Consider the following 25,503-nt stretch of genomic DNA (forward strand, 5'->3'; position numbering starts at 1 on the left):
TCACTTTTTAAAGAAACCCAGTATGACTGTTGTAATTTTTTCATGTAAATTACAAATATTTAGAATCCCTGTCAAGGGAATGAAATAAAAGCAGATGTTTTCTCTTATGCTGGCCTCCAAGTAATACCACATTAGAAAACAGAGAGTATTTTCAAGTCTTGTTAAAAAAATCTTTCAGGACAATAAACATTTGTTGAATGCAAACAAGAACAGAGTATGGCATTTAAAAAAAATTCTAGTACAGAATTTAATGCTAAGAAGTCTGTGGCCCACAGGTCTAAGGTACAGAGTGAGTTTGCAGCCACGTGAGATCTGACCTCAGTCCTCTCAAGTCTCAGCCTGGTGTGCTCTCTGTACTCTATGTGGTAAATTAACTGGAAAGGTGGCCACAATGCTTTGTGCCTCCATGTTTCCATGTCCTTTGCAAAAACTTCTGATCTTAGGCCTCAAAGAGATGCTGTGTGTTTCTGTTCACTCTATTGAACTCTTACTAGCACTGTGTGGACAAGCCTGGATATCTTAGTTCATTCCTGCTGCTAGAACAAAATACCTGAGCCTGGGTAGTTTCTAAATAATAGAAATTTATGTCTTGCAGTTCTAGAAGTTGGGAAGTCCAAGATGATGATGGCCAGCTGTCTTTTTCCAAGATGACGCCTTGAGCACTACTTCCTCTGGAAGGGATGAGTACTATGTCCTCCCATAGTGGAAAGGACAGAGGGCAAAAAAAGGACAAAAAGCTCCCTCACACCTCTTTTATAAGGTCATTAATACTATTCATGAGGGCTCCACCCTCATGAGTTATTCATCTCTTAAAGGCCCAAGCTCTTAATACTATCGCATTCGTGATTAAGTTTAAACATATAAATTGGGGGCACATTCAGACTATAGCACTAGACTGGCCTGTAGAAGATGACAAGAACATGGAGAAGATAGATCCCAGTTACTGCAGCTAAAGCCATACTAGACCATCTGACAGCCAGTCAACCACCACATGTGAGAGATCTTAGCCCATGTCAGTAGAGCTCATAGCTGATGATGACAGAGGCATGAGTGAGAACAGAAAGGCTGCCCAGCTGACTCATGAACAATAACATACATTCATTGTTTTAAACAGAATTCAGCGATACCTTTCTTTTTAAAGGCTTTATAGTAAATATGACAGGTTCATGAGGCTGTCATAACTGTCTTCTGCTGCTTTAGTACCCAAAATAATATGTAAATGAATGAACATAGTTATATCTGAATAAATTTGTATTCACAAAAAACAGGCATCTGGCCCACAGGTTGTAGTTTGCTGACTTCTGATTTAAAAGCCTTTGAGTTTGGGGGTAATTTGTTACACAACAAGAACTAGCAGTTAGGCATGTGTAAAAATGTCACAATAAAACTCATTATTTTGTAGAATTTTACATGATTCTGAATTGATATCCCAAATAAAGAATTTAAAAAATACAAAGTGCTATAGTTTGAATGCCACATCCAAAAGTCATATTGAAATTTAATTGCTATTGTAATGGTATTAAGAGGTGGGCTATTGATAAAAGGGTAAGTTTGACCTCCACTCGCTCTTTGTTTCACTCATGCTTGCTTGACCTTCTGCCATGTTATAACACAACATGAAGTCCCTCACCAGATTCAGCCCCTTGATATTTCACTGAGCCACACTACCAGCTTCTCTGGTCTCCAGCTTGTGAATATCATATTTCTCTAATCTCAGTGTCCATAATCATGTGATCCAATTCCCCTAATAAATGCTTCTCATGTACACATCTGTTATCCTATTGGTTTTTCTCCCTGACAAATACAGTAATCAGTACATTTGTGATGATAAAAGGGATTCCCAGAAGAAGGAAAATTTGTTTGAGGCTCACCCCTTCACTGCCTTTAAAGTCTGCCACACTTTATTGTATTGGGTATATCTCTGTTGTACATTGCTGTTGTCTAGCTGCTATTCCAATCTTTACAAGTAAGATTTCATGAGGATAGTTAAACTTTTGGAAGGTGGAGGGAACTGTTCTGGTTCAAACTCAATATGCAAGCTTTTGACTTCAGATCTCCATCCTACTAAAAAGATTTCAGAGATGCCTATAGAGTTTTAAAAGCCGAACAGCATCCTATGCTTAGTTCTTCTCATCCTCACTGTCTGTATAGCATATAGTGCTCTGACCACACCCTCCTCAACTCTCATACTGCGTCTAGTTCCTTTCTGTCATCTCTGGTCCATCAGCAGAAACTCCCCATTCAGAGATGCTCTCTATTGTAGATGTCAGTCCTGAGCCACTTTGTCTTTATGCTCTACATCAGTGGTTCTTAGTCAGCACATGTATCAGAGTTGCCTATGGAACTTATTTAAAATTTGGAAGCATAACAGACATAATTTTAAAAAGTTCCTCAAGTCATTTTGATGAAAACTTCTGTAGCAGATCGTATTTTCCAAAGATGTCTCCAAAACACCTGTCATCTCATCCCACTTGTCCTTCCTCAGGGTAACTGGGCCCCTCCCCATCCAGAGATGAAGTCCATATCACATTAACTCTTGAATATGATTGGTTCCTGTGACATCTTTGACCAATAGAATTGTGACAGTGTGACAGAAGTGATGGTGTGCTAGTTCAAGTTGTGGTCCTTTGCTGGCCTAGTACCTTTCACTTCCTACCTCTTGTAAGAAGTACCTTGGGATCACCATGATATAAAGAACTTAAGCCAAGTGGAGCAGCCATATGCGATCCTATGTGTGAGCAAAGAAAGCATCTTTTTGTTTTGTTTTATTTCTTTAGTGGGACTGGGGTTTGAACTCAGGGCTTAGAGCTTTCAAAGCAGGTGCTGTACTGCCTGAGCCATACCTTCTAGGAGAAACCATCTTGAAAGTGGATTCTATAGCAAATACCATGTGAAACAAAACTACCTAGCCAAGAGCTTTCCAAATTCTTGTCCACAAAATTATTCTGTGTTATATAATTAAGTTTTGGAGTACCTTGTTATTCAATAATAAGTAAACTAGACAAAACCTCCCTACCCATACACATATATAACCCTGTTAAGAACCACTGGAGCCATAGAAGCTGCCTACCTGGCCTATATGGATTGAGCCATTATCTATGGGCTGATAGTTTAGAAATTTTTATCTTTCTGCTTTCTTCAACTCTGGATCAGGTATTTAGATTCACAATACTTATCAATACTAATTAGTATTCATCAGTACTAACACCTCAAGAACAATACATACTACACTAAATATGTCATCTCTTTTAAAAGCTCTTTCCCTTTTTCATAATTAGTAACCCTCACTGTCTTCCAATTCACCCTTGGAATAATTTTTCACTCCTCTTTCTTACCTGGAGCAGCCAGTAACTCACAACATGATTTTCATCCTCCTCTTTATCCACTTTGTCATTGTTTTACTTAGGTCTTTATCGTCTGTTGGCAACATTATGGTGATGGCCTTTCGAGTGGTGTCTGCCTTTTATTTCTTTAGCCCATCTTTCACATGAATGACTGCCTACAACATGCCTTGGCTCCACTATCTCTTTCCATCAAAAGGAGCAATAATTTCTGAATTTTTGCCAAAAGAATTTCATACTTAGCGTGGCAGTCAACATTATCCTCCATTATTGAGTAGCTAAGTAACTTCTCTGCCTTTCACTCTTTGTACCCTTTTCTTAGCACAACTCCCATAACTTTCCATGATGCCTTTCCATGATGGAGCTTTTGAACAGGGTCTTTCTCCAGTCTGAAATGCCCATACTCTTTTTCTATACATTTATTAGTCTCAAAGCCCAGTTTGATTGCCATGGTCTCCTGGATGCACTTTCTGATTGCTCTTTGACTCAGGGCTGCCACATGTACCTGTGCAGGTTGTGTGCTACACAGCTCCAATAACCTTTATAAGTAACTACAATGCAAACTTCACATCCTAGTTCTGCAATGCACACCTTATAACAATCCCCCAGTTTTCTGCATTCCTTCAATACAGTTCTTTATTTTGTCCCCTAACAATACTTTTATAGCTCTTACTATGTGCCAGTAAAGACCACAGACACAAGGATGAATATTATCAGGTTTTGACCTTGAAAAGCTTAAAGTTAGAGCAGACAGATATATAATCAAATCTAATGTATGCTATAAAATCTTTGCCTTCTATTTTCTCTTTAGTTTATTCTTTGCATTAGAGTTGGTTGAGACTACTTCTTAAGGGCAAAGTTCTTAATGGTGGAGGTCATGTCTTATTTATCATTGTTCACAATTAACTCTAGGCTTCGTACCACATTAGGGGCTCAGATAATGGTTATTAGATAGTGTCAGATATACCAAGAGTAAGAAGGATAATTATTTATTGCCCTCACATAGAGTACTGATAATTTGTAATACTTAATGGAAAGTATCCATTCTGGGTTGTGGCAGAGGTCTTTACCTACCCCCTTTCCTTTTCTTATTGGGCATTCAATGAGACTACATTTCCCAACTTCCTTGCTGTTAGGTATGGTCATGTGACTAAGGTCTGGCCAATGGAATATGGTCAGGAAGTAAGATGTATGTAGGCCTGGCCTTTCAAAATCTTCTGCTTAATGTTCTACACTCTGTTTTCATCTTACAGCTGAAAGAGGACCTTGAAGAACTAGAGGAAGTAGAATTACAAGATGGAAGGAACCCAGGCCCCAGAGTTGCTATTGAAGAGATTACTGGTTGACCAAGAACACCTATGTTTCACTATTACATGAGACAGAAATAAACTTTTATTGTGTAAAGCTTCTGCAATTTTGGGACTACTTGTTAATAGTTGTTAACTTACCTTGACTAATCCAAGTGCTAAATTTAATATAATCTTCCTAGATTGGTTATGATTACCTACTTTTTGAAACAGTGACCAAAAAAACCCTGTATGTGTTGTTTTCATTTCCACGATCAGAAATAATAGCCTTGGGGAGCGGGCACTGGTGGCTCACACCTGTAATCCTAGCTACTTAGGAGGCAGAGATCAGGGGGATTATGGTTCAAAGCCAGCCTGGGCAAATAGTTCACCTGACCTTGTCTTGAGAAAACTCATCAGAAAAAAGGGCTGGTGGAATGGCTCAAGGTATAGGCCCTGAGTCCAAACACCAGTTCTGCAAAAAAAAAAAAAAGAAAAGAAAGAAAGAAATAACAGTCTTTGTCTGAGTTTGTAGCTCAGTGGTAGAGCACTTGCCTAGTATTCAGATGGTCCTGGGCCAAAAAAAAGGGGGGGGGGAAGAAAAAAAGAATGTATGAATGAATAAATAAAAAGAAGTAAGGAAGGAAAGAAAGAAACAATACCTTTGTTCAATCTCTTACCTTTGGAGTCTTCAAAATGCATGAATGGTTTGCAGAGGGGAACGTAAATTAGTCTAGCCACTATGGAAATCAGTATGGAAGTGCCTCAAAAAATTAAAAACAGAATTTCCATATGATTCAGTCATAACACTTCTGAGTATATACCCCAAAGAATCAAAGTCAGCTTAAAAATTATAGTGATACCTGCACACCATGCCTGTCATGGAACTATTCACAAAAACCAAATTATGGAATCAGCCTCGGTGCCCATCAACAGATGAACAGATATAGAAAATGTGATACACACACACACACACACACACACACACACACAATGAAATTTTACTCAGTCATAAAGAAGAATGACATTTTATCATTTTCAGGAAAATGGATAGAACTAGAGATCACCAGTTTAAATGAAATAAGCCAGTCCCATGAAGACAAGTATTGCATGTTTCTCTCATATGTGGAATCTAGGGGAAGAAGGACATGAAAATAAGAGGGAAACTACTAGGGGTGTGAAAAGGGAAGGAGAAAAGGGGGAGGATGGAGAAGTGGTAAGAAAGAGTAATAGAGAGGGTGAATATGATCAAAATCCATGATAAGTATAGATGGAAATTTCATGATGAAACTTTTTTTTTTCATTTTTCTTTTATTATTCATATGTGCATACAAGGCTTGGTTCATTTCTCCCCCCTGCCCCCACCCCCTCCCTTACCACCCACTCCGCCCCCTCCCGCTCCCCCGCCTCAATACCCAGCAGAAACTATTTTGCCCTTATCTCTAATTTTGTTGTAGAGAGAGTATAAGCAATAATAGGAAGGAACAAGGGGTTTTGCTGGTTGAGATAAGGATAGCTATACAGGGCATTGACTCACATTGATTTCCTGTGCGTGGGTGTTACCTTCTAGGTTAATTCTTTTTGATCTAACCTTTTCTCTAGTACCTGTTCCCCTTTTCCTATTGGCCTCAGTTGCTTTAAGGTATCTGCTTTAGTTTCTCTGCGTTAAGGGCAACAAATGCTAGCTGGTTTTTTAGGTGTCTTACCTATCCTCACCCCTCCCTTGTGTGCTCTCGCTTTTATCATGTGCTCATAGTCCAATCCCCTTGTTGTGTTTGCCCTTGATCTAAGGTCCACATATGAGGGAGAACATATGATTTTTGGTTTTTTGAGCCAGGCTAACCTCACTCAGAATGATGTCCTCCAATTCCATCATGATGAAACTCTTACTTTATACAATTATTAAATGCTAATAAAAATATGTGAATGAGCTGGGCACTGGTGGCTCACGCCTGTAATCCCAGCTACTCAGGAGGCAGAAATCAGGAGGATTGCAGTTTGAAGCCAGCCTGGGCAAATAGTTCACAAGACCCTATCTTGAAAATACCCATCACAACAAAAAGGGCTGGTGGAGTGTCTCAAGTTGAAGGCCCTGAGTTCAAGCCACAAAAAAATAAAAATAAAATAAAAAAGAAGTGAATGATAATAATACAAACAAAATCCGAACAATTTTTCCTAAAAATACAAAATAAGCTCAGGAAGAAATGTTAGGTATAGTGTATTAAAAGGGTGTCAGGAACCTCTATCACTAGTTGGACAGTGTTTGAGCCCTCCACAGCAGGCTTCTGCCTACAGAAGCTATCATAAAACTTGGATACTGGTCAGATCTGCTGAACTTTAGGAAAGAAATAAGGGAACTAAGTTTTGCCTTCCTGAATGCCTTACAACTTGTCATTTTTCAGGATTGTGGTAAGGATTAGAGAATGCACTAGCATAGTGCCTGAAAATATAGGCGCTACATTGGTAATAACTCTACTTATACATGGAGACAAGGCACATACATTCACACACACACACACTTGCATGCGTGCATGCATGCACATGTGCACACACGCTCACACTCCATGGCAACTTGACCAGTTGGGTGTATAAAAAATTAGCACAAACAAGAAAAAATAGATAAATGTAGAAGAGGGAAATCTCATTGGGCTGGAATGGAAAAAATAGGTCGTTAATTTTTCTTACCAAGGACTTCCTTTGAGAACATTTCTCTTTTCTAATCTAATACAGATGCCAGATCTAGATGTACAACAATCATGCAGGCATCACCAAAAAAGGATAAAAAAGAGAGGAGTTCATCATTCTAGAAGAAAAGTTACTATGTTGGGTGAAAGATTTCAGAGCAGGCACTAATGACTCAGGTACACATTTGCATATGTATGTGTGAGTATGTATGAAATAAGTATGCTATATACATGAAGGATAAGTGATAAAATGTTCATGTATTGAGGAATGAAGGATTATGATATAATTTCTACAATGGTAGAAGATCCAGAGTGAGAAGGGGATCTTTCAATCCAAACCAATTATTTCACAATCAAGGCAGTCTCAAAGAGGTGAAATGACTTGTCAAAGACCAAAAACTAGGAAAATTTTCAGCCAGGACTTAGGTTGATCTCTTGTATTTCTAGCCTGATGCTCTTACCCCTAACTTGCTTCTCAACAAGAGTTATTCCATGGTGCCAGTGGAAAGGTCTCGTTGGAGCCTGTAATTCCAGGGAGTGAAGGCTTTCCAAAGAGTACTAGGGATGCAGGTTAGTCTGGAATAGATGCTCAATTAAGGAATTTCAAAAAATAGTACTTATAATACTCCTAATTTATTGAACATTTACTATGTGCCAGGCACTATGCTAAGTGTTTTACACATATAATTCATTTGTTCATTCACTTAAATTTTATTTGTTTCCACTGTTTGCCAGGCTTCTATATGCTACCATATAAAGGTTTTCACCTTGTAAAAACTGTAATCTTCCCCACAACAGTTCATATGGTCAGTCTGTTGGTTTGTTGCATTTATTTTATAGGGGATGATGATGAGGCTCAGAGAATAATAATGATGGCTACGATATACTGACCATGGTAACATTGTTCCAAGCACTCTCTGAGTTAATCCTCACAACAGCCCCCATGAGATTGGACATCTGGGCACAAGAAGCTTAAATGACTGTTTCAATAAACAGTAGAGCAAAGATTGGGACCAAGTCTATCTGGTACCAACGCCCATCATCTTAAACACTACATTATATTGGCAGGTTGGAGTACTGCTCCTACTCTTTTCACTAAAAGATGAATACTGGGAAAAGACCTAACTAGTGAGTTAGGATCCCAGTAAGCATAAACTACCTTGTGTACAGCTACATCTGTTGAGAGCACAAATATTATTTTATGAACAATATCTGCTTGAGTGCTTACCATGTGTCAGAAAACTACACCTGGATATATGACCCCCAGGTAAAGCACCCAGTATAACACTCACCCTTAGTAGAGCATCAATACACTAGGAAAATGATTAAGCAAGAATAAAAAATAATCAAGGCTAAAAAGAATCTAGATTGTTAAGAAATAGGGATTACCAATAAGTAATGGTACTGGAACTTCATTTGGACAAAAATATGTTTGCAAGATTGAGTTTGTTTTATTTAAATATAGAAATAGCAAAAATCTAAATAAATTTTTACATACCTGTTCAAAAGGGGGCAATTTTTACAGTTAGATCTTGTGTAACAGAATTTAACCATCTGTTAAAAACATCCCATTGTTAATCAGGGACACACACTTTGAGAATAAAAAACAGACTTGAATAATTTCCAGTTTCAAGTATGTTCTTTTTTTTAAAGAATAAAACAGTACAAATAGCAAAGTTTATCCATTCTCTTCCATCATATGGGTTTCTCTGAGGTTTAGTCACATGATAAAGAAAACAGCTTTGAGATTAAATACAAAACAGTGAGCAACATTTTAGGAACATTTTGAAGAAACAAGTATTATATACTAGGGTTGCCAGGTTTTCGACATAAATAAGATAGAAAACAGAGCAAGACCCTCATTTGTTCTATCAAAAAAGCATAAATATTGGCTTCATATTTAGCCAATCTCTTGCAGCTGTACACCAACTCTCAACTATTAAAAAGATTCTTAAAATCCCAGGGAAATAAAAATCAATTTCAGCCATATAAGTTTGTATATAAATGTATTGTGCTTTATTCCAAATATTTTCTCATCAAGGAGTTTGGAACAAATTTTTTTTTGCAAGAGAATGTCTCCAGTTCACCCATTACACCATTATGAATAGTTGAATGACTTCCAGTAACTTTGCTTAGAAAATTTCAATGTCTCTATAACATGCCAGTGACAGCTCAGCATTAATGTCAATACATTTCATTATTTGGCAAGGTAGCCACTCATAGCAATAGACTGTAATGCTGATTGCCATTTTCATGTGTTATATTTCACTTTTGTCACAGTACCCTGGATGGTTACTCTTACCTTTTCTTGCCCTCTTGGCAAGATACTCATTTCTCAGATTATATTAAAATTCTGTTTTATCTGCTAAAGCTTAGAATGAGCTAAGTGATTACTATTTTAATCCAAAATCAGTATATGTAGTCAGGTCTTGAAAGAATTCCAATCACAATTTTGTGGTACTGGGGATTGAACTCAGGGCCTATACCTTGAGCCACTCCGCCAGCCCTTTTTAGTGATAGGGTCTAGGGCACTATTTGCCTGAACTGGGTTTGAACCACAATCCTCCTGATCTCTGGCTCCTGAGTAGCTAGGATTACAGGCGTGAGTCACCGGCTCTTGGCTGTTCATGTTTTCAACAGATAATAATGCTCTCATCCTTTTCCTTAGAGCTCTTTTTACATATTCTATTTGTAGGAATCCTCACAACTGGTATATTGACTCTTGTTCACATGGCCCAAACAGAAGAATAATGTGATTCTAATTTTGGGGTTGTTATCTGCGAGAAATAGTATACATATTTGCTGAGGTTGAAGAAACAGAGATGCCCTTCTCAAACTTTTGTGAATGTCAGCAAATCCTAAAGAGTGGTTAAAACACAGTCCTAGGTCCTACAACCAGAGATTCTGATTTATCAGGTCATGGTGGAGTTTGGGACTTTGATTTCCAACAAGTTCCCAGGTGATGCTGTTATTATCAGTTTAAAGATCACCTTTAAGGAATAGTGGAAGAGAACAGAGGGTCCAAGAACAAAAGCCTTAGAGTTATATAGTCTTGGTTTCAAATCCTACTTTTCACTTAAAGACTATTGACTTGGGGTAGTTTTCTTTATGTTTAAGATTTAATTTTCTCATGAGCTCAGTAAGGGTTTCCTAAGGATTAGATAAAATAGTATCTGTACGATCCTTGACAGTGCTGTACAGACAGCTGGTAATGTATGACAGCCATATTAGAAATGAAATTGTCTCTTTTCCTGGGGTCCATCTGGTCAAATATGTGGTACTTCTGCTTCATCGTAGTATATCTGGCAAATTGTCAGTCTAAATTAGGTGTTATCTGACAGTGGGTTAGCAACTGTTCAGGATTTGTATTGCTCAGGTGGGTCCGAGAACACTTAAATATATTCTGTGGCTTCCTTCCACAGAAACTCCAACTAAACACCATACTAAAATTTTGTCCTTTGAATTTTCACTTAAATAGCTTTATAGTTCCACAGTTATGCCTCCTTATGAATGATCTTTTTAAGAACATCCGTTTATTTTCAAAATCAAACTCAAGTCTTTGGAGACTAATATCCATTCTCTCCATATTTTGCTATTAAGAGGCCTGGTGTTCTGCCAAGGTAACATATTAATAAATTTAAGCTTGCAATTTTCATTGTCATGTGAACGTTGAAATTGGCTCTCAATTACATGAAGCAGCCAATTCAACAGGATACATGTATTGGATTTACAACGAACACGTCCATGAAAGAATGACTTTAAAATCCCTGATTTTGTGGTTTGTTTCTAGTTTGTTAAAAAGGCATGATCCACCAGTTACTAAGATCCCAGCCAATTCAGACCAAGTTTATTTTGAGAAATCTATGATTTTACTTTAGTCCAGTGTTAAGAAATGAATCTGTTTTGCATTCCAATGTTTTTTCAGTTGTTCATTGAACACTAAGTCCCCATCTTGCTGGTAGGTATTGGACTGGACACTGGAGAAATCACCTCATCCTCTGAGGATGAGAAAGGTAAAAGTGTAGCTATTAGAACCTCATTTTAACAGGATTATAACTCTCCAGTCCTCACCAGTTAGCCAGCTTTAGAAAGTGTTTATGTTCCTACTCATTACCCATGAATCCATTAACCATCACCTGAAGCTTCAGGTGCATCTACAGCATGAGGTGATGAGTTCTAGAAGTACAATCTTCCAGAGCTTCCAGCCAAAGGAGAACTTTATATTTCCTATGGTCTTATCTGTAAGATAAATGTAGAGGAGACCAAGCAAGTCAGTTTTGTAGCTTGCCACTGGCTGCCACATGAACTCTCTAGCAAAATAACATGATGTTGAAGAACATCAAACTTGATTTTGGGGTTTCTCAAAAAAAATGCAGACATTTACATTCATATGATCTGTTATGGAGTAAACATTTATGTCCCCCTAAAATTAATAGGTTGAAACCCTAACCTCCAGTGTGATGATATTTGGAGGTGGGACCTTTGGGAGAAATTTAGAGTTAGATGAGCTCTGAGGGTGGGGCTGTCATGATGGGACAGACACCAGAGATCTTACTCTCTCTCTGCCATGTGAGGACACAGGGAGAATGCTGTCAACTGAAACCCAAGAAGAGAGACTTCACCAGAAGCCAAATCAGTCAGCACCTTGATCTTGGACTTCCTTAGCCTCCAGAAAGGTGAGAAATAAATTTCTGTTGTTTGAGCCACCAGTATATGGTATTTTCTTATGGGCAGCCTGAGAAGACTAAGATATGACCTTAGATAGTCACAGGATTTGAACAAAATGCTTCAAATTTAACTCTTATTATTCTCAAGCAGGGTCCATCAACCCCACTCTGGCAGGATGGCTCTCTACCATTGCCTGAACACAATTTGCTTTCTTGCTTCTAGTATGTACTCCTCCTGAGCTGTTTTCTTTACCCAAAATGACCTCCCAAATCTTTCACTTGTAGTTGAAAGCTCATCTCTAAGAACTCTGCTGATGAGCCTGGTCCTTCCCACACAATCCATTACTAACTGGGTTTCATCATGTGCTTATTTGCATCTCATTCCATTGTGTCTTTATGTAGGTTTTATCTCTTCTATTTGCTTCTGAGCATCCCTGGGATATGTTTAGGGTCTAGATTTTCCAAATCTTTTGTGTCCTCTATTGGCCTTCTTAGAGTATTGTGCAAATAAAATGGGAATAAAACTTACTGAATGAAAACTGAACTAAATTTTGAGAGCCAACGAATGTTACGAGGCAAATGAATCAAGTAATAAAAGGATGTACAATAAAACCCTGGCTCCAGAGGCTGTGGGTGGGGGGTGGGAGGAGAGTTGTTCTGGATAAGTGAGTTTAATAGATGGCTGAGGATTTATCTATTTAAACACCAAAAAGTTTTACTTTTAATTATCTTGGATGGAAACATTTCCAATATGTTACTCTTCCCTGCTTTCTAAAATAGTGCATTATAAACATAATCTAGCTAGATGACTCGAGTTGTTATTAAAAGTGGTATTGAGCTACAACCCCATGAAGCCCTCAGGCCTTTCTGAGCTATGCAGAACTGTTTGTCCCTATTCTAACTGGCTGCAGATTGCTGTGTTTTTATTATTATTTTTTTTGGATCCTCCTTTGCTGCTGTCAATCTCACTGATGCCCGTGTAACTGACTGTGCCATTTCTACACCCTACTCCTAATTTGCTACTTCTCTGCTGAAATGAGTTTAGAAATCAGATGCCTAGGCACACTGTGGCTGTTGTCATGATTATTATTGTTGGGAATGGAAGTAAATGAGAGCAGAGGGCTCTCTCTGTACAAGGGCTTGACAAGGTCTCTGTGGCTAGAATCAAGAGCATCTATATTGTGAACTCCTTGTTCTGCTGCTCTGAAGCCAATCTTACTTTTCTGTTCTGACAATTTTTGGATCAATGTTTTTCAGACAAATTATGAATTCAGTCATATACTCAACAAATAATCACTGAGTGCTTACAAAGTGCAAGATACATGCTAGGTACTATAGAATGGCCTTCTAAAATGAATATTCTGCATGTCTTGCTCACTGTTTTCCATATAGTTCCAGCACATCATTGGTAATCATAAATATTTCTTGAATGATTGAATGAAATCAACTTTATAATCGCACCCATTGATAGTATGGCATTGATACACAACACATACAAACAAGCTTACAATGCAAGCTACAATAAGGGTCATAATAAACATAAAAATAAAGTATGTTCAAGGATCAAAAGATTATTTCCTGCTGAGAAATACAGAAATGGGTCATGGAAGAGGTAGTAGTTTTGACTGGGACTTGAAGGATGGGTCATATTTGAATAACCAAGAAGTTAGGGAAATAAGAACCCAACAGATACAAGACTCAGATGCTGGAATGGACAGGGTGTATTTGGGAGTTGATTAGTACATTTTGGCTGGAGTTCATGTAGCGGAGTAGGAGGAGATCACAGTATGATGTTACACTGGGGTCAGAGCATGGGTGGGCCTTGAACGTCAGGCTAAAGAATTTGGACTTTATTAGGTAATGGGGAGGAACTGACAGTATTTTAGCTGGGAAGTGATGTGCCTAGAACTGAGCTTCATAAAGAGTACCTTGGTAGATATTGAAATTTAGGAGTTGAAAGGAAACAAGGCTGGAGGTGATTCTGAGAGGTGGCATGGGTCTGAATAGAATGTTGGTAGTGAGAGTGTCAGTAAGGAACAATTATCACAAATGCTACGCCAGTAGAATAAGAAATCTTGGCCATTTGCTGTCAGGAACAATGTAGAAGGACAGGTTGAGGATAATTCCAAGTGACATCCTTTGCAGAACTCACAGAATCCAAATTTGTATTTAGAGACAGTAATGAGTTTGATTTAGGATTTGCTGAAGTACAAGAGTGAATTGTTGATAGCTCTGCTATAAAAAGCATGAATGGGAAACTGCTCTGAAAAGTACTAAAGTAGGGTAATGAGTACTACAAAATGAGTGCTTTTTTGGAGTCAGCCCACAAAATGGAGCTAAATGTTCCACATCTTATTTTTAGTTCCTTCTTGAAATGACTATACTAAAAACTTAATTCTTCTATTCAAATAGTTCTCAACTAAATCTTTAAAAGAAATTTTCACCTGTTTTTCTTGAGATGCTACTGTTGACATGGCTGCAGCATTAGTGCTATTTGAAGTGTGAGCATTATTGGACTTTCTCATGAATATAGGAGTAGCTCCTCTCATTAGAAACAAATGTGTTTTCAGGTTTCCTACTTATTCTTCCCATAGGATAAGTAAAGAAAGCTGGAACGCTATACTGGAGTCCATATGATTTTGACATAAATCCAGAGGAAAAAGTGCCTATTAGAAAAAGGAAACTGTATATAAAGCTGGCATGATAATAAATGATACGACATGGCCAGGAGATGGCAAGAAGTTACTTTGGTGTGACCAGAGAACATGTGGCAAGATATTGTGTGATTGGGTAACTAGATGGATACCACTGAGTGCTGTTCAAAGCAAAGGAGGACTGAGAAAATATGGTGTGTAAGTCACCACTTAGCCTAAAATAGCACTAACTAAATGTGTACTGTTGATCAGCTGTGCAGGTTATAATAGCTATTGGTCCATCGGAATTCTAAGGGCTTTCTCTTGGGTTCAAATCAACTTTGTTAGTAGGTTGCTGGGTCACAGGTTTTGAACTGGGAAAAGTTCTGGAAGACTAATACTATAACCAACAGCCAAGATTCACCTTTGGCTTTGGGTGCAATGTTAATAGAGAAAACACAGGAAAGCAAAATTTCTTCAGGTTCTGGCAACATGCCCAGTACCTGAGGCATAAGGGTTCTTGACAGGAACAAATCAGACCCTAGGGGCTAGAGATGGGGCTCTCTGTAGCTTCTAAACAAGACAAAGGAAAAACTGAAAGGGATCGCCATTGAAGAGACTCTATTACTTTTTAAAAAATTTTTATTTTATTCATATGTATATACAATGTTTGGGTCATTTCTCCCCCGTTCCCCCCACCCCTTCCCTTATCCCCCCCTTACCCCTCGCTACCTGGCAGAAAGAAAACTATTCTGCCCTTATCTCTAATTTTGTTGAGAGAGTATAAGCAATAATAGGAAGGACCAAGGGTTTTTGCTAGTTGAGATAAGGATAGCTATACAGGGAGTTGACTTGCATTGATTTCCTGTACATGTGTGTTATCTTCTAAGTTAATTCTTCTCAAACTAACATTTTCTCTAGTTCCTGGTCCCCTTCTCCTATTGGCCTCAGTTGCTTTACAGTATCTGCTTTAGTTTCTCTGCATTGAGGGCAACAAATGCTATGTAGTTTTTTGGGTGTCTTACCTATCCTCGTACCTCCCTTGTGTGCTCTCGCTATATCATGTGATCAAAGTCCAATCCCCTTGTTGTGTTTGCCCTTGATCTAATGTCCGTATATGAGGGAGAACATACGGTTTTTGGTCTTTTGGACCAGGCTAACCTCACTCAGAATGATGTTCTCCAATTCCATCCATTTACCTGCGAATGATAACATTTCTTTCTTCTTCATGGCTGCATAAATTCCATTGTGTATAAATACCACATTTTCTTAATCCATTCACCAGTGGTGGGGCATCTTGGCTGTTTCCATAACTTGGCTATTGTGAATAGTGCTGCAATAAACATGGGTGTGCAGGTGCTTCTGGAATAACCTGTGTCACAGTCTTTTGGGTATATCCGCAAGAGTGGTATTGCTGGATCAAATGGTAGATCAATGTTTAGCTTTTTAAGTAGCCTCCAAATTTTTTTCCAGAGTGGTTGTACTAGAGACTCTATTACTTTTTAAAAGCACAATAAATATATGCTATCCTGTAGAATTACTCTATCCAATGTGGTAGCCACCACCCACACTTGGGTATTCACATTCATTATGTGATGACTGAAAACTCAGATTTTCTGTGAGCATAAAAAACATCAACTTTCAAAGATAGTACAATTAAAAGAATGTCAAATATCTCACCAATACTTTTTATACTTAATATATGTTGAAATACTATATTAGATATATTTTGGGTTAAATAAAATGTATCACTAAGACAAACTTTTAATAATTTGGCTGCTACTAAATTTAAAATAATTTATGGCTCATATATTCATTTTATTTGACAGGTCTGCTACAGAAAGTTCATGTTATTTTCTATTTCAATAATAAAATAGTTCTACCTCCTCTGGTTTCTTTGTACTTTTTTCCTTATAGGGAACTTTACAGCATTGTGCACCAGGAAGACACTAAACTGTAATAAACTGATTAACGCATTCTTATCTGTTGTCTGGGATTGTTTATCTACATTTCAGTGTTTCCATGGACATTAGTGTGGTTTCAGGCTTGTTTTAATGGTCATGGTGTTCTGTACAGTTTGTATATTATAAAAATTAGTGAAACAAAAAATTTGACATGGTTCATTATTTGGGGCCACTAAAAAGCAAGAAAGACAAAGAGGGGAAAAGGTCTGATATTAATAACTTTCATATTGGGCAAGTTGTTGTCTGACATGTTCACATACACTCACCCTTTCTAAAGAAGAGGTTATTGCAAAATACTGCTCTCCTGCAAAGAGCTGGGAGCCAGTACTCTATTAGAGCATCAAATAACAATTGCAAATTCTCAACAAAATAGTACTTGAAGGATCATGCTGCTTTCATATTGGTGAATAGCAAGTAGCTATTCAGAAAGGGCATTCCTGGATTCCACTTCAGGGCTTCCAATTTTTTTTTTTCCTGTGGGCTAGTGGAAATTGTAACGTTTGATCTTCACATTAACCTTTAACTTAATTTGCCTTAATTTTACAAATCTTCCTCCTTCACACCAACAAACTCCTATGATTCCACAAGTTTGGTGTATGTTAGCATTTAACAGAATGTGAAATAGCCTCAAGGATTCTCCACCAAGTGGAACTGATTATACAATGAAAATAAACTTCAGCAAGGATCTGAGATGTTGTGTAAAGTATTTTACTATGTTTTGCAAGGCTCTTTGCATTTAGGAAGCAAGTAAGTTTGTTTTAAACTAAAAGTGGTATCTGTTTATAAAAAAAAAAAGGCAAAGCCTTATTCACTGTCTTTGAAGTGTAAGCAAGCAACCAAAATTCAAAAGTTAAATTATGACTATGAAATCCAAAGGGGAGCGTTACAACCTGAGGCATGCTTGCCACGCTAAGCCTGCTGAGCTTCAAAAGAGTTAGGAGCAATTTATGTATATGGATGGTCTGACAGCACTCAGCAGACAGTGAACTTTTTGGAAGAACAGGCAGTTCTTAAATACCTGTCACCGGCGTTATATTGCAGAGCAAGAAGAACCCGAAAGATTGTCATGTTTTAGGCCTTTCATACTGGTACAACAAAAATGACTTCATCTGTGCAATTAGTGAACAAGCTGTTCCCTCTCATGTAATAGCTCCAGCAAGGGAAACTTATTTTGACTTTGACTTGTCCCATTTTCTCTCCTCACTGAGTGCTCTAACCTTGTCCGCTGAAATCTCTTGGCCTAATAATTACAGTCAACATTGCAAAGCTCTGCCCTCAAATTATAATTATTAGTACAAATAAAAGGAGGGAAAAATAAATTAAGCTCAGTCTTTCCATCCTCTGTTACACATGACATCCACCTGCACCTTGGAAGTTTTATGATCAAAAATGTTTCTGCACTTTTTCATCTGTAAGATAAAAATAAATTTGTGCTTAATAAATTAACTCTATGGAGTTTAAGGATGCTACTATTATCATTGCTTTATTGGCCTGGTTGGGTTGTGTATTCCATGAAGTTGGAAAAAAATTAAATTCTTTTACGTGAAGGCAAGGAACTCTATGAAGTGGTTTTCTTTCCCATTCAATCAATTCTCTGAAGAGAGGAGGTTGAAGGGAGACAAGCACTTCTAGAAATGTATGATTATTGAGAGGTTAGGGTATATGAGAAATATATTGAACTTGAGCACCTACCTGGAAGAAAATATTCAGATATTAACTTGTCATGTCCCAGCAGGATAGGAGAGTGGATTGTGTCTTTTTGTAAAACTTTGGCTCAACAGTGAACTCAAGCAGACCCATTACTGTTCTTTATCAAAAACTGAAAAGAAGTATCCTAAAACCTGTTCAAACATACCATTCTTCTGAACCTAATCTATTTTGTTACTGATAAACCCTAGGAATCTAGGGACTATCACCAAAGTTGCTTAAGTGTTGCCAATATCTTCTAGGTCTTAAGGATATTCCAAAGTTTAAAAAAAAAATGAATGTAGAACAAGGATGATACATTTGGAAATTCTCCCTTTAAGAATAGTAGAAATAGCTGGGTGCCAGTGGCTCATGTCTATAATCCTAGCTACTCAGGAGGCAGAGATCAGGAGGATCACAGTTTGAAGCTAGCCAAGGCAAATAGTTGGCAAGACCTTATTTTGAAAATACCCATCACAGAAAGGGCTGATGGAATGGCTCAAGATGAAGGCCCTTAGTTCAAGCCCCAGTACCACACACACACACACACACAAAAGAATAGCAGAAATTGGATGATTAGGAGGTATTGCAATTATATTCTACTTTAATTTGGGGGGAGAATATTAAGAGAATACAGCTAAGTAAATTTGTTTTCATTTTAAAAAGTGTTTCTATTAAATTCCACATCTGATTTTTTTTATTGTTGTGCTAGGTGGGGGTACATTGTGGCATTTGCAAAAGTTCTTACAATATATTAAATATATCTTCCTTGAATTCACTCCCTCCACCATTCTCCTTTATTCCTTCTTCCCCCACATCTGATTTTTTTTAAGTGAAAACTCCACTTATTTTCCACCTTAGTGCTGGAATGATACATGTTGTTCCACTCTAGTCACATTATTCTAGTTATCAAAGGGGCAAGGGATGAAAGAAGACCAGCTGTAGGCATGATGAAGGGAGCTGAAAAGCCCACTATGTGCTACATTCTTATTAACTTTAAAGTGAATTTTTTGTCAGTACTGGAATTTGAGCTCAGGGCCTCATTCTTGCTAGTTAGGCACTCTGCCACTTGAGCCACTCCACCAGCCCTTTTTTGTGCTGGGTGTTTTTTGAGATTGATTGTCATGAACTGTTTCCCTGGGTTGGCCTCAAACAGCAATCCTCCTGCTCTCTGCTTCTTGAGTAGCTAGAATTACAGGTGTGAGCCACTGGTACCTGGCTGAAGTGAATTTCTTTATCCTTCTAAAAGAGGGCCTGATTTAGGAACTTCTTTCATTCAAAAAAAATTTTTTCAGATAGCCTGGAAACCTGGAAGAGACAGTCAATGTGCCAATATTACCCATTTCTTAGCACATTGTAGTCTTCAGGGTATAAATTAGAGAGTGAGACCAAGGCCAGATTAAATTATTTCAGCAGATGCAACATATGAAACATTTCCTCTAAGGAAAATTTCAATACTGATTAGGCCTCGTTTGCTAGATACACAACTGGAGATGCTACTCAAGTAGGTATCAGTAGATTAAGTCAACCACTTGTTCTATATAGTGCATGTGGGTCCTCTCCTGAAAATTTTACTTTCCCTAAACATTTTAGAAATGATATGGAAGTATGCTAACCAATAGAAAAGAAAAGAGTAGGTGACTCCAAGATGGCAGCTAGAGGGAGGAAGCAGAAAGCATGTTTCCTAAAGTAAAATCTTGGAGAGATGCTGGAGATACATCTTACAGGAAAAAACACTCAGAAGAGGCAAAACGTTGACTCCTCCACACTCCCAGCCCACGCATAGCATCCCCACTTCACGTTAAACAGAGAAACCAGGAGGGCCCCCAGGCCACTGCCAGATGCCAGCACCCAGACCATTTGGGAAGACACGGACCACAAGGTGAGCTAAGTGGCAAGTGGTACTCCCACAGAAAACCTTGGGCCAGATCAGCATAGCCCCCTGGACAGACCGACCCCACCCAGGGAAAAAAGAAAAACGGAATAATAAGCAATAAAAAAAAAGACACATAGTAAAGAGGGCAGGGTGCCCTGAGTGCTGAAAAGGGGGGAGGGGAAATCCCTCATGGAACTGTAAATAAACAAGCCAGCCAGAGAAGGCAGAAGTGGCACATGCCAGCAACCAGGAGTGGGAAAGCTTGTAAAAGTGGCAGTGGAAGGAAAACTCCACAGGAGAGGGGGGAAGGCCCACTTCCCATGTGAACTGTAAATAAACACACTGGCCTGAGAGAGCGGGTGCAGTGTCACCTCCCCCAGTGTGTTTGGAAAGGGGAAAGCTTGTAGCAGTGGCAGTGGCCCAGGAGAACTCTAAGTAAACATAGCCTGCAGGACTAGGTGAGTGTTAAGCTCACTCCTGAGACCTGCATAAATAAAGCCTCCAGCAACAGCAGGCTGACAGCAGCAGGCAGGTGAACCGCAGCCTCAAAGAGCCATTCACAGAACTCTCTTCAGACTCTTTTTTTTCTCTATTCCTTTGATGAGACAACAACCGAACTATACCTGCATGCTGAAAAACTTACTGCAACTGTATTGCATTTGAACTTGGGACACTTTGTGGGGTTTTTCTTGTTTGTTTGGTTTGGTTTGGTTTTTTTTGTTGTTGTTTTTTTTCCCTTTTGATGAGACAATGACAGAACTACTTCTGAGACACCATCTCCAGGATTGGAGGCTTAGGGACTAACACCACATTATTAAGACTGAAACTTTATGGCATTTGAACTTGGAGACTTTTTTTTTAATCCTCTCTCTGTCTCTCTACTGCCTATTTAGCTTACTGTTGATTAGTACACTATCTCTCCCTGTTTATGTCTTTGAAACTTTTTTGTTTGTTTTTTTTTTTACTTGTTTATTTGTTTTTCCCTTTTTCTTTAACTTCTTTGCTTTCCCTCTCCTCTCACCCTTCCATCCTAAATATCACCATTGTTATTATTACAAGCTAGAAAATACTTAATTGCACACAGTACAGGGACAATAACAACACCAAGGGCAATGATGGAAAGACAGAAAAAACAGGGAAACCAGTTTCCCCACAGCAAAAAATTAGTACAGGAACCAGAGGGAAATGAAGAAAACAGATACTCAGATCCAGACTCCAACAAAATGAAGATAAACTATGCCAAAAAACCCAATGAAGCCCACAAGAATAATCTAAAAGAAGAAATCCTACAGGTAATCAATGAGAATTTTATAGAGATGATACTGGATATGGTCAATCAAAATGTACAGGAGACACTCAAGAAATTCCAAGCAACAAAAATAAAGAATTTGAGAAAGCACAAGAAGAAATAAAAGAAACCATAGGAGCACTGTATAAACACCAAAGTGAAACAAAGAACATGATTAATAAAGACATAAATGAACTCAGGACGAAAATAGACAACATTAAAGAGGAAGTGACTCAGGATATGGAAAACCTCAGAAAAAAGAAAGAAAAAAATTGCAAAACAAAATGGTAGGCCTATCCAGCAGAATAGAACAAACAAGACAGAATCTCAGAACTTGAAGATGAAATGGTAATTAAAGGAAAAACCAAAGAACTATTAGTTAAATAACTCAAGACCTGTGAAAAGAAAATGCAAGAACTCACTGACTCCATCAAAAGACCAAACCTGAGAACCATGGGCATTGAAGAAGGAGAAGAGGTGAAAGCAAAGGGAATGTGAAATATATTCAACAAAATAATAACAGAAAATTTCCCAAATCTAGAGAAAGATATTCCCATACAAATGCAAGAGGCCTCCAGAACACCAAAGAGACCAGACCAAAATAGAACTACCTCACAGCATATTATCATTAAAACAACAAGTACAGAGACATGAGAAAGAATATTGAAGGCTGTAAGAGAGAAAAAACAAGTAACATACAAAGGTAAACCCATCAAAATCATAGCAGACTTCTCAACAGAAACATTAAAAGCAAGGAGAGCTTGGGGTGAGATCTTCCAGGCACTGAACAAAAGTAACTTCAACCCTAGGATACTCTACCCAGCAAAACTATCATTCAAAATAGATGGAGCAATAAAAGTCTTCCACGCTAAGCAGAAACTAAAACAATATGTGACCACAAAGCCACCACTAACAAAAGATTCTGCAAGGGATTCTGCACACAGAAAGTGAAACCCAACATAACCATGAAAAGGCAGGCAGCACCGAACTATAGGAAAAGAAAAAGCAGGAAAGTAGAGAGTAACCTCAACTTAGGTAAACACAACCAAACCTTCAAACAACTAAGACAACTAAATGACAGGAATCACCACATACCTATCAGTACTAACACTTACAGAAGTATATAGTTTTCCTTGTAGAGGTCTTTCACATCTTTTGTTAGGTTTCCACCTAGGTATTTGATTTTGTTTCAGGCTATTGTAAATGGAATTGTTTTCATACATTCTTTTTCAGTTTCTCATTGTTAGTGTATAGAAATGCTAATGATTTTTCTATGTTGATTTTATATCCTGCTACCTTGCTATAGCTAGTGGTGTCTGCCACCACCCCCTCTTACCACTCACCCTGCCCCCTCCCTCTCCCCCCACCCCCTCGATACCTGGCAGAAACTATTTTGCCCTTATCTCTAATTATGTTGTAGAGAGAGTATAAGCAATAATAGGAAGGAACAAGGGGTTTTGCTGGTTGAGATAAGGATAGCTATACAGGGCATTGACTCACATTGATTTCCTGTGCGTGGGTGTTACCTTCTAGGTTAATTCTTTTTGATCTAACCTTTTCTCTAGTACCTGTTCCCCTTTTCCTATTGGCCTCAGTTGCATTTAAGGTATCTGCTTTAGTTTCTCTGCGTTAAGGGCAACAAATGCTAGCTAATTTTTTAGGTGTCTTACCTATCCTCACCCCTCCCTTGTGTGCTCTCGCTTTTATCATGTGCTCATAGTCCAATCCCATTGTTGTGTTTGCCCTTGATCTAATGTCCACATATGAGGGAGAACATACGATTTTTGGTCTTTTGGGCCAGGCTAACCTCACTCAGAATGATGTTCTCCAATTCCATCCATTTACCAGCGAATGATAACATTTCGTTCTTCTTCATGGCTGCATAAAATTCCATTGTGTACAGATACCACATTTCCTTAATCCATTCGTTGGTGGTGAGGCATCTTGGCTGTTTCCATAACTTGGCTATTGTGAATAGTGCCGCAATAAACATGGATGTGCAGGTGCCTCTGGAGTAACAGTCTTTTGGGTATATCCGCAAGAGTGGTATTGCTGGATCAAATGGTAGATCAATGTCTAGCTTTTTAAGTAGCCTCCAAATTTTTTTCCAGAGTGGTTGTACTAGTCTACATTCCCACCAACAGTGTAAGAGGGTTCCTTTTTCCCTGCATCCTCGCCAACACCTGTTGGTGGTGGTGTTGCTGATGATGGCTATTCTAACAGGGGTGAGGTGGAATCTTAGCGTGGTTTTAATTTGCATTTCCTTTATTGCTAGAGATGGTGAGCATTTTTTCATGTGTTTTCTGGCCATTTGAATTTCTTCTTTTGAGAAAGTTCTGTTTAGTTCACTTGCCCATTTCTTTATTGGTTCATTAGTTTTGGGAGAATTTAGTTTTTTAAGTTCCTTATATATTCTGGTTATCAGTCCTTTGTCTGATGTATAGTTGGCAAATATTTTCTCCCACTCTGTGGGTGTTCTCTTCAGTTTAGAGACCATTTCTTTTGATGAACAGAAGCGTTTTAGTTTTATGAGGTCCCATTTATCTATGCTATCTCTTAGTTGCTGTGCTGCTGGGGTTTCGTTGAGAAAGTTCTTACCTATACCTACTAACTCCAGAGTATTTCCTACTCTTTCTTGTATCAACTTAAGAGTTTGGGGTCTGATATTAAGATCCTTGATCCATTTTGAGTTAATCTTGGTATAGGGTGATATACATGGATCTAGTTTCAGTTTTTTGCAGACTGCTAACCAGTTTTCCCAGCAGTTTTTGTTGAAGAGGCTGCTATTTCTCCATTGTATATTTTTAGCTCCGTTGTCAAAGATAAGTTGCTTATAGTTGTGTGGCTTCCTATCTGGATCCTCTATTCTGTTCCACTGGTCTTCATGTCTGTTTTTGTGCCAGTACCATGCTGTTTTTATTGTTGTTGCTTTGCAATATAGTTTGAAGTCAGGTATTGTGATACGTCCTGCATTGTTCTTTTGACTGAGTATTGCCTTGGCTATTCGTGGCCTCTTGTATTTCCATATAAATTTAACAGCAGATTTTTCAATCTCTTTAATGAATGTCATTGGAATTTTGATGGGAATTGCATTAAACATGTAGATTACTTTGGGGAGTATCGACATTTTTACTATGTTGATTCTACGAATCCATGAGCATGGGAGATCTCTCCACTTTCTATAGTCTTCCTCAATCTCTTTCTTCAGAAGTGTATAGTTTTCCTTGTAGAGGTCTTTCACATCTTTTGTTAGGTTTACACCTAGGTATTTGATTTTGTTTGAGGCTATTGTAAATGGAATTGTTTTCATACATTCTTTTTCCGTTTGCTCATTGTTAGTGTATAGAAATGCTAATGATTTTTCTATGTTGATTTTATATCCTGCTACCTTGCTATAGCTATTGATGATGTCTAGAAGCTTCTGAGTAGAGTTTTTTGGGTCTTTAAGGTATAGGATCATGTCGTCTGCAAATAGGGATATTTTGACAGTTTCTTTACCTATTTGTATTCCTTTTATTCCTTCTTCTTGCCTAATTGCTCTGGCTAGGAATTCCAGTACTATGTTGAATAGGAGTGGAGATAGTGGGCATCCTTGTCTGGTTCCTGATTTTAGAGGGAATGGTTTTAATTTTTCTCCATTAAGTATAATGCTGGTTGTAGGTTTGTCATATATAGCTTTTATAATGTTGAGGAACTTTCCTTCTATTCCTAGTTTTCTTAGAGCTTTTATCATGAAATGATGTTGGATCTTATCAAAGGCTTTTTCTGCATCTATTGAGATGATCAAGTGGTTTTTGTCTTTGCTTCTGTTAATGTGGTTTATTACGTTTATTGATTTTTAGTATGTTGAACCACCCCTGCATCCCTGGGATGAAGCCTACTTGGTCATGGTGAATAATCTTTTTGATGTGTTGTTGAATTCGGTTTGCCATTATTTTGTTGAGGATTTTTGCATCAATGTTCATTAAGGAGATTGGCCTATAGTTCTCCTTTTTGGAGGTGTCTTTGCCTGGTTTTGGGATAAGTGTAATACTGGCTTCATAAAATGTGTTTGGCAGTTTTCCTTCCCTTTCCATTT

General features: G+C 38.1%; 2 protein-coding genes and 1 long non-coding RNA gene across 8 annotated transcripts in view; 2 read left to right on the plus strand and 1 right to left on the minus strand.

Moving 5' to 3' along the window:
- Positions 1-4,750, plus strand: part of Dram1 (DNA damage regulated autophagy modulator 1) — an 84,187-nt gene extending 79,437 nt beyond the window's left edge. For 5 of the 6 annotated variants that reach the window (XR_012450962.1, XR_012450963.1, XR_012450959.1 and 2 more), the window contains one exon: positions 596-4,750. Coding sequence is in view for 1 of the 6 variants with exons in the window: in XM_074084245.1 (XP_073940346.1) it covers positions 596-601 (6 nt within the window). In the remaining 5 variants the exon portion in view is untranslated. The remainder of the gene's footprint in view (positions 1-595) is intronic. The other variant, XR_012450960.1, reaches the window with a different exon arrangement.
- Washc3 (WASH complex subunit 3) overlaps positions 1-25,503 on the minus strand; it is a 92,037-nt gene that overhangs the window by 1,827 nt on the left and 64,707 nt on the right. The window lies entirely within an intron of this gene.
- On the plus strand, positions 7,031-11,990 carry LOC141425825 (uncharacterized). The gene is made up of 3 exons (XR_012450958.1): positions 7,031-7,488; positions 11,237-11,324; positions 11,893-11,990. It is a non-coding gene; the product is annotated as an uncharacterized lncRNA (long non-coding RNA).

Source organism: Castor canadensis, chromosome 8 (genome assembly GCF_047511655.1).
Source record: "Castor canadensis chromosome 8, mCasCan1.hap1v2, whole genome shotgun sequence".
NCBI lineage: Eukaryota > Metazoa > Chordata > Mammalia > Rodentia > Castoridae > Castor > Castor canadensis.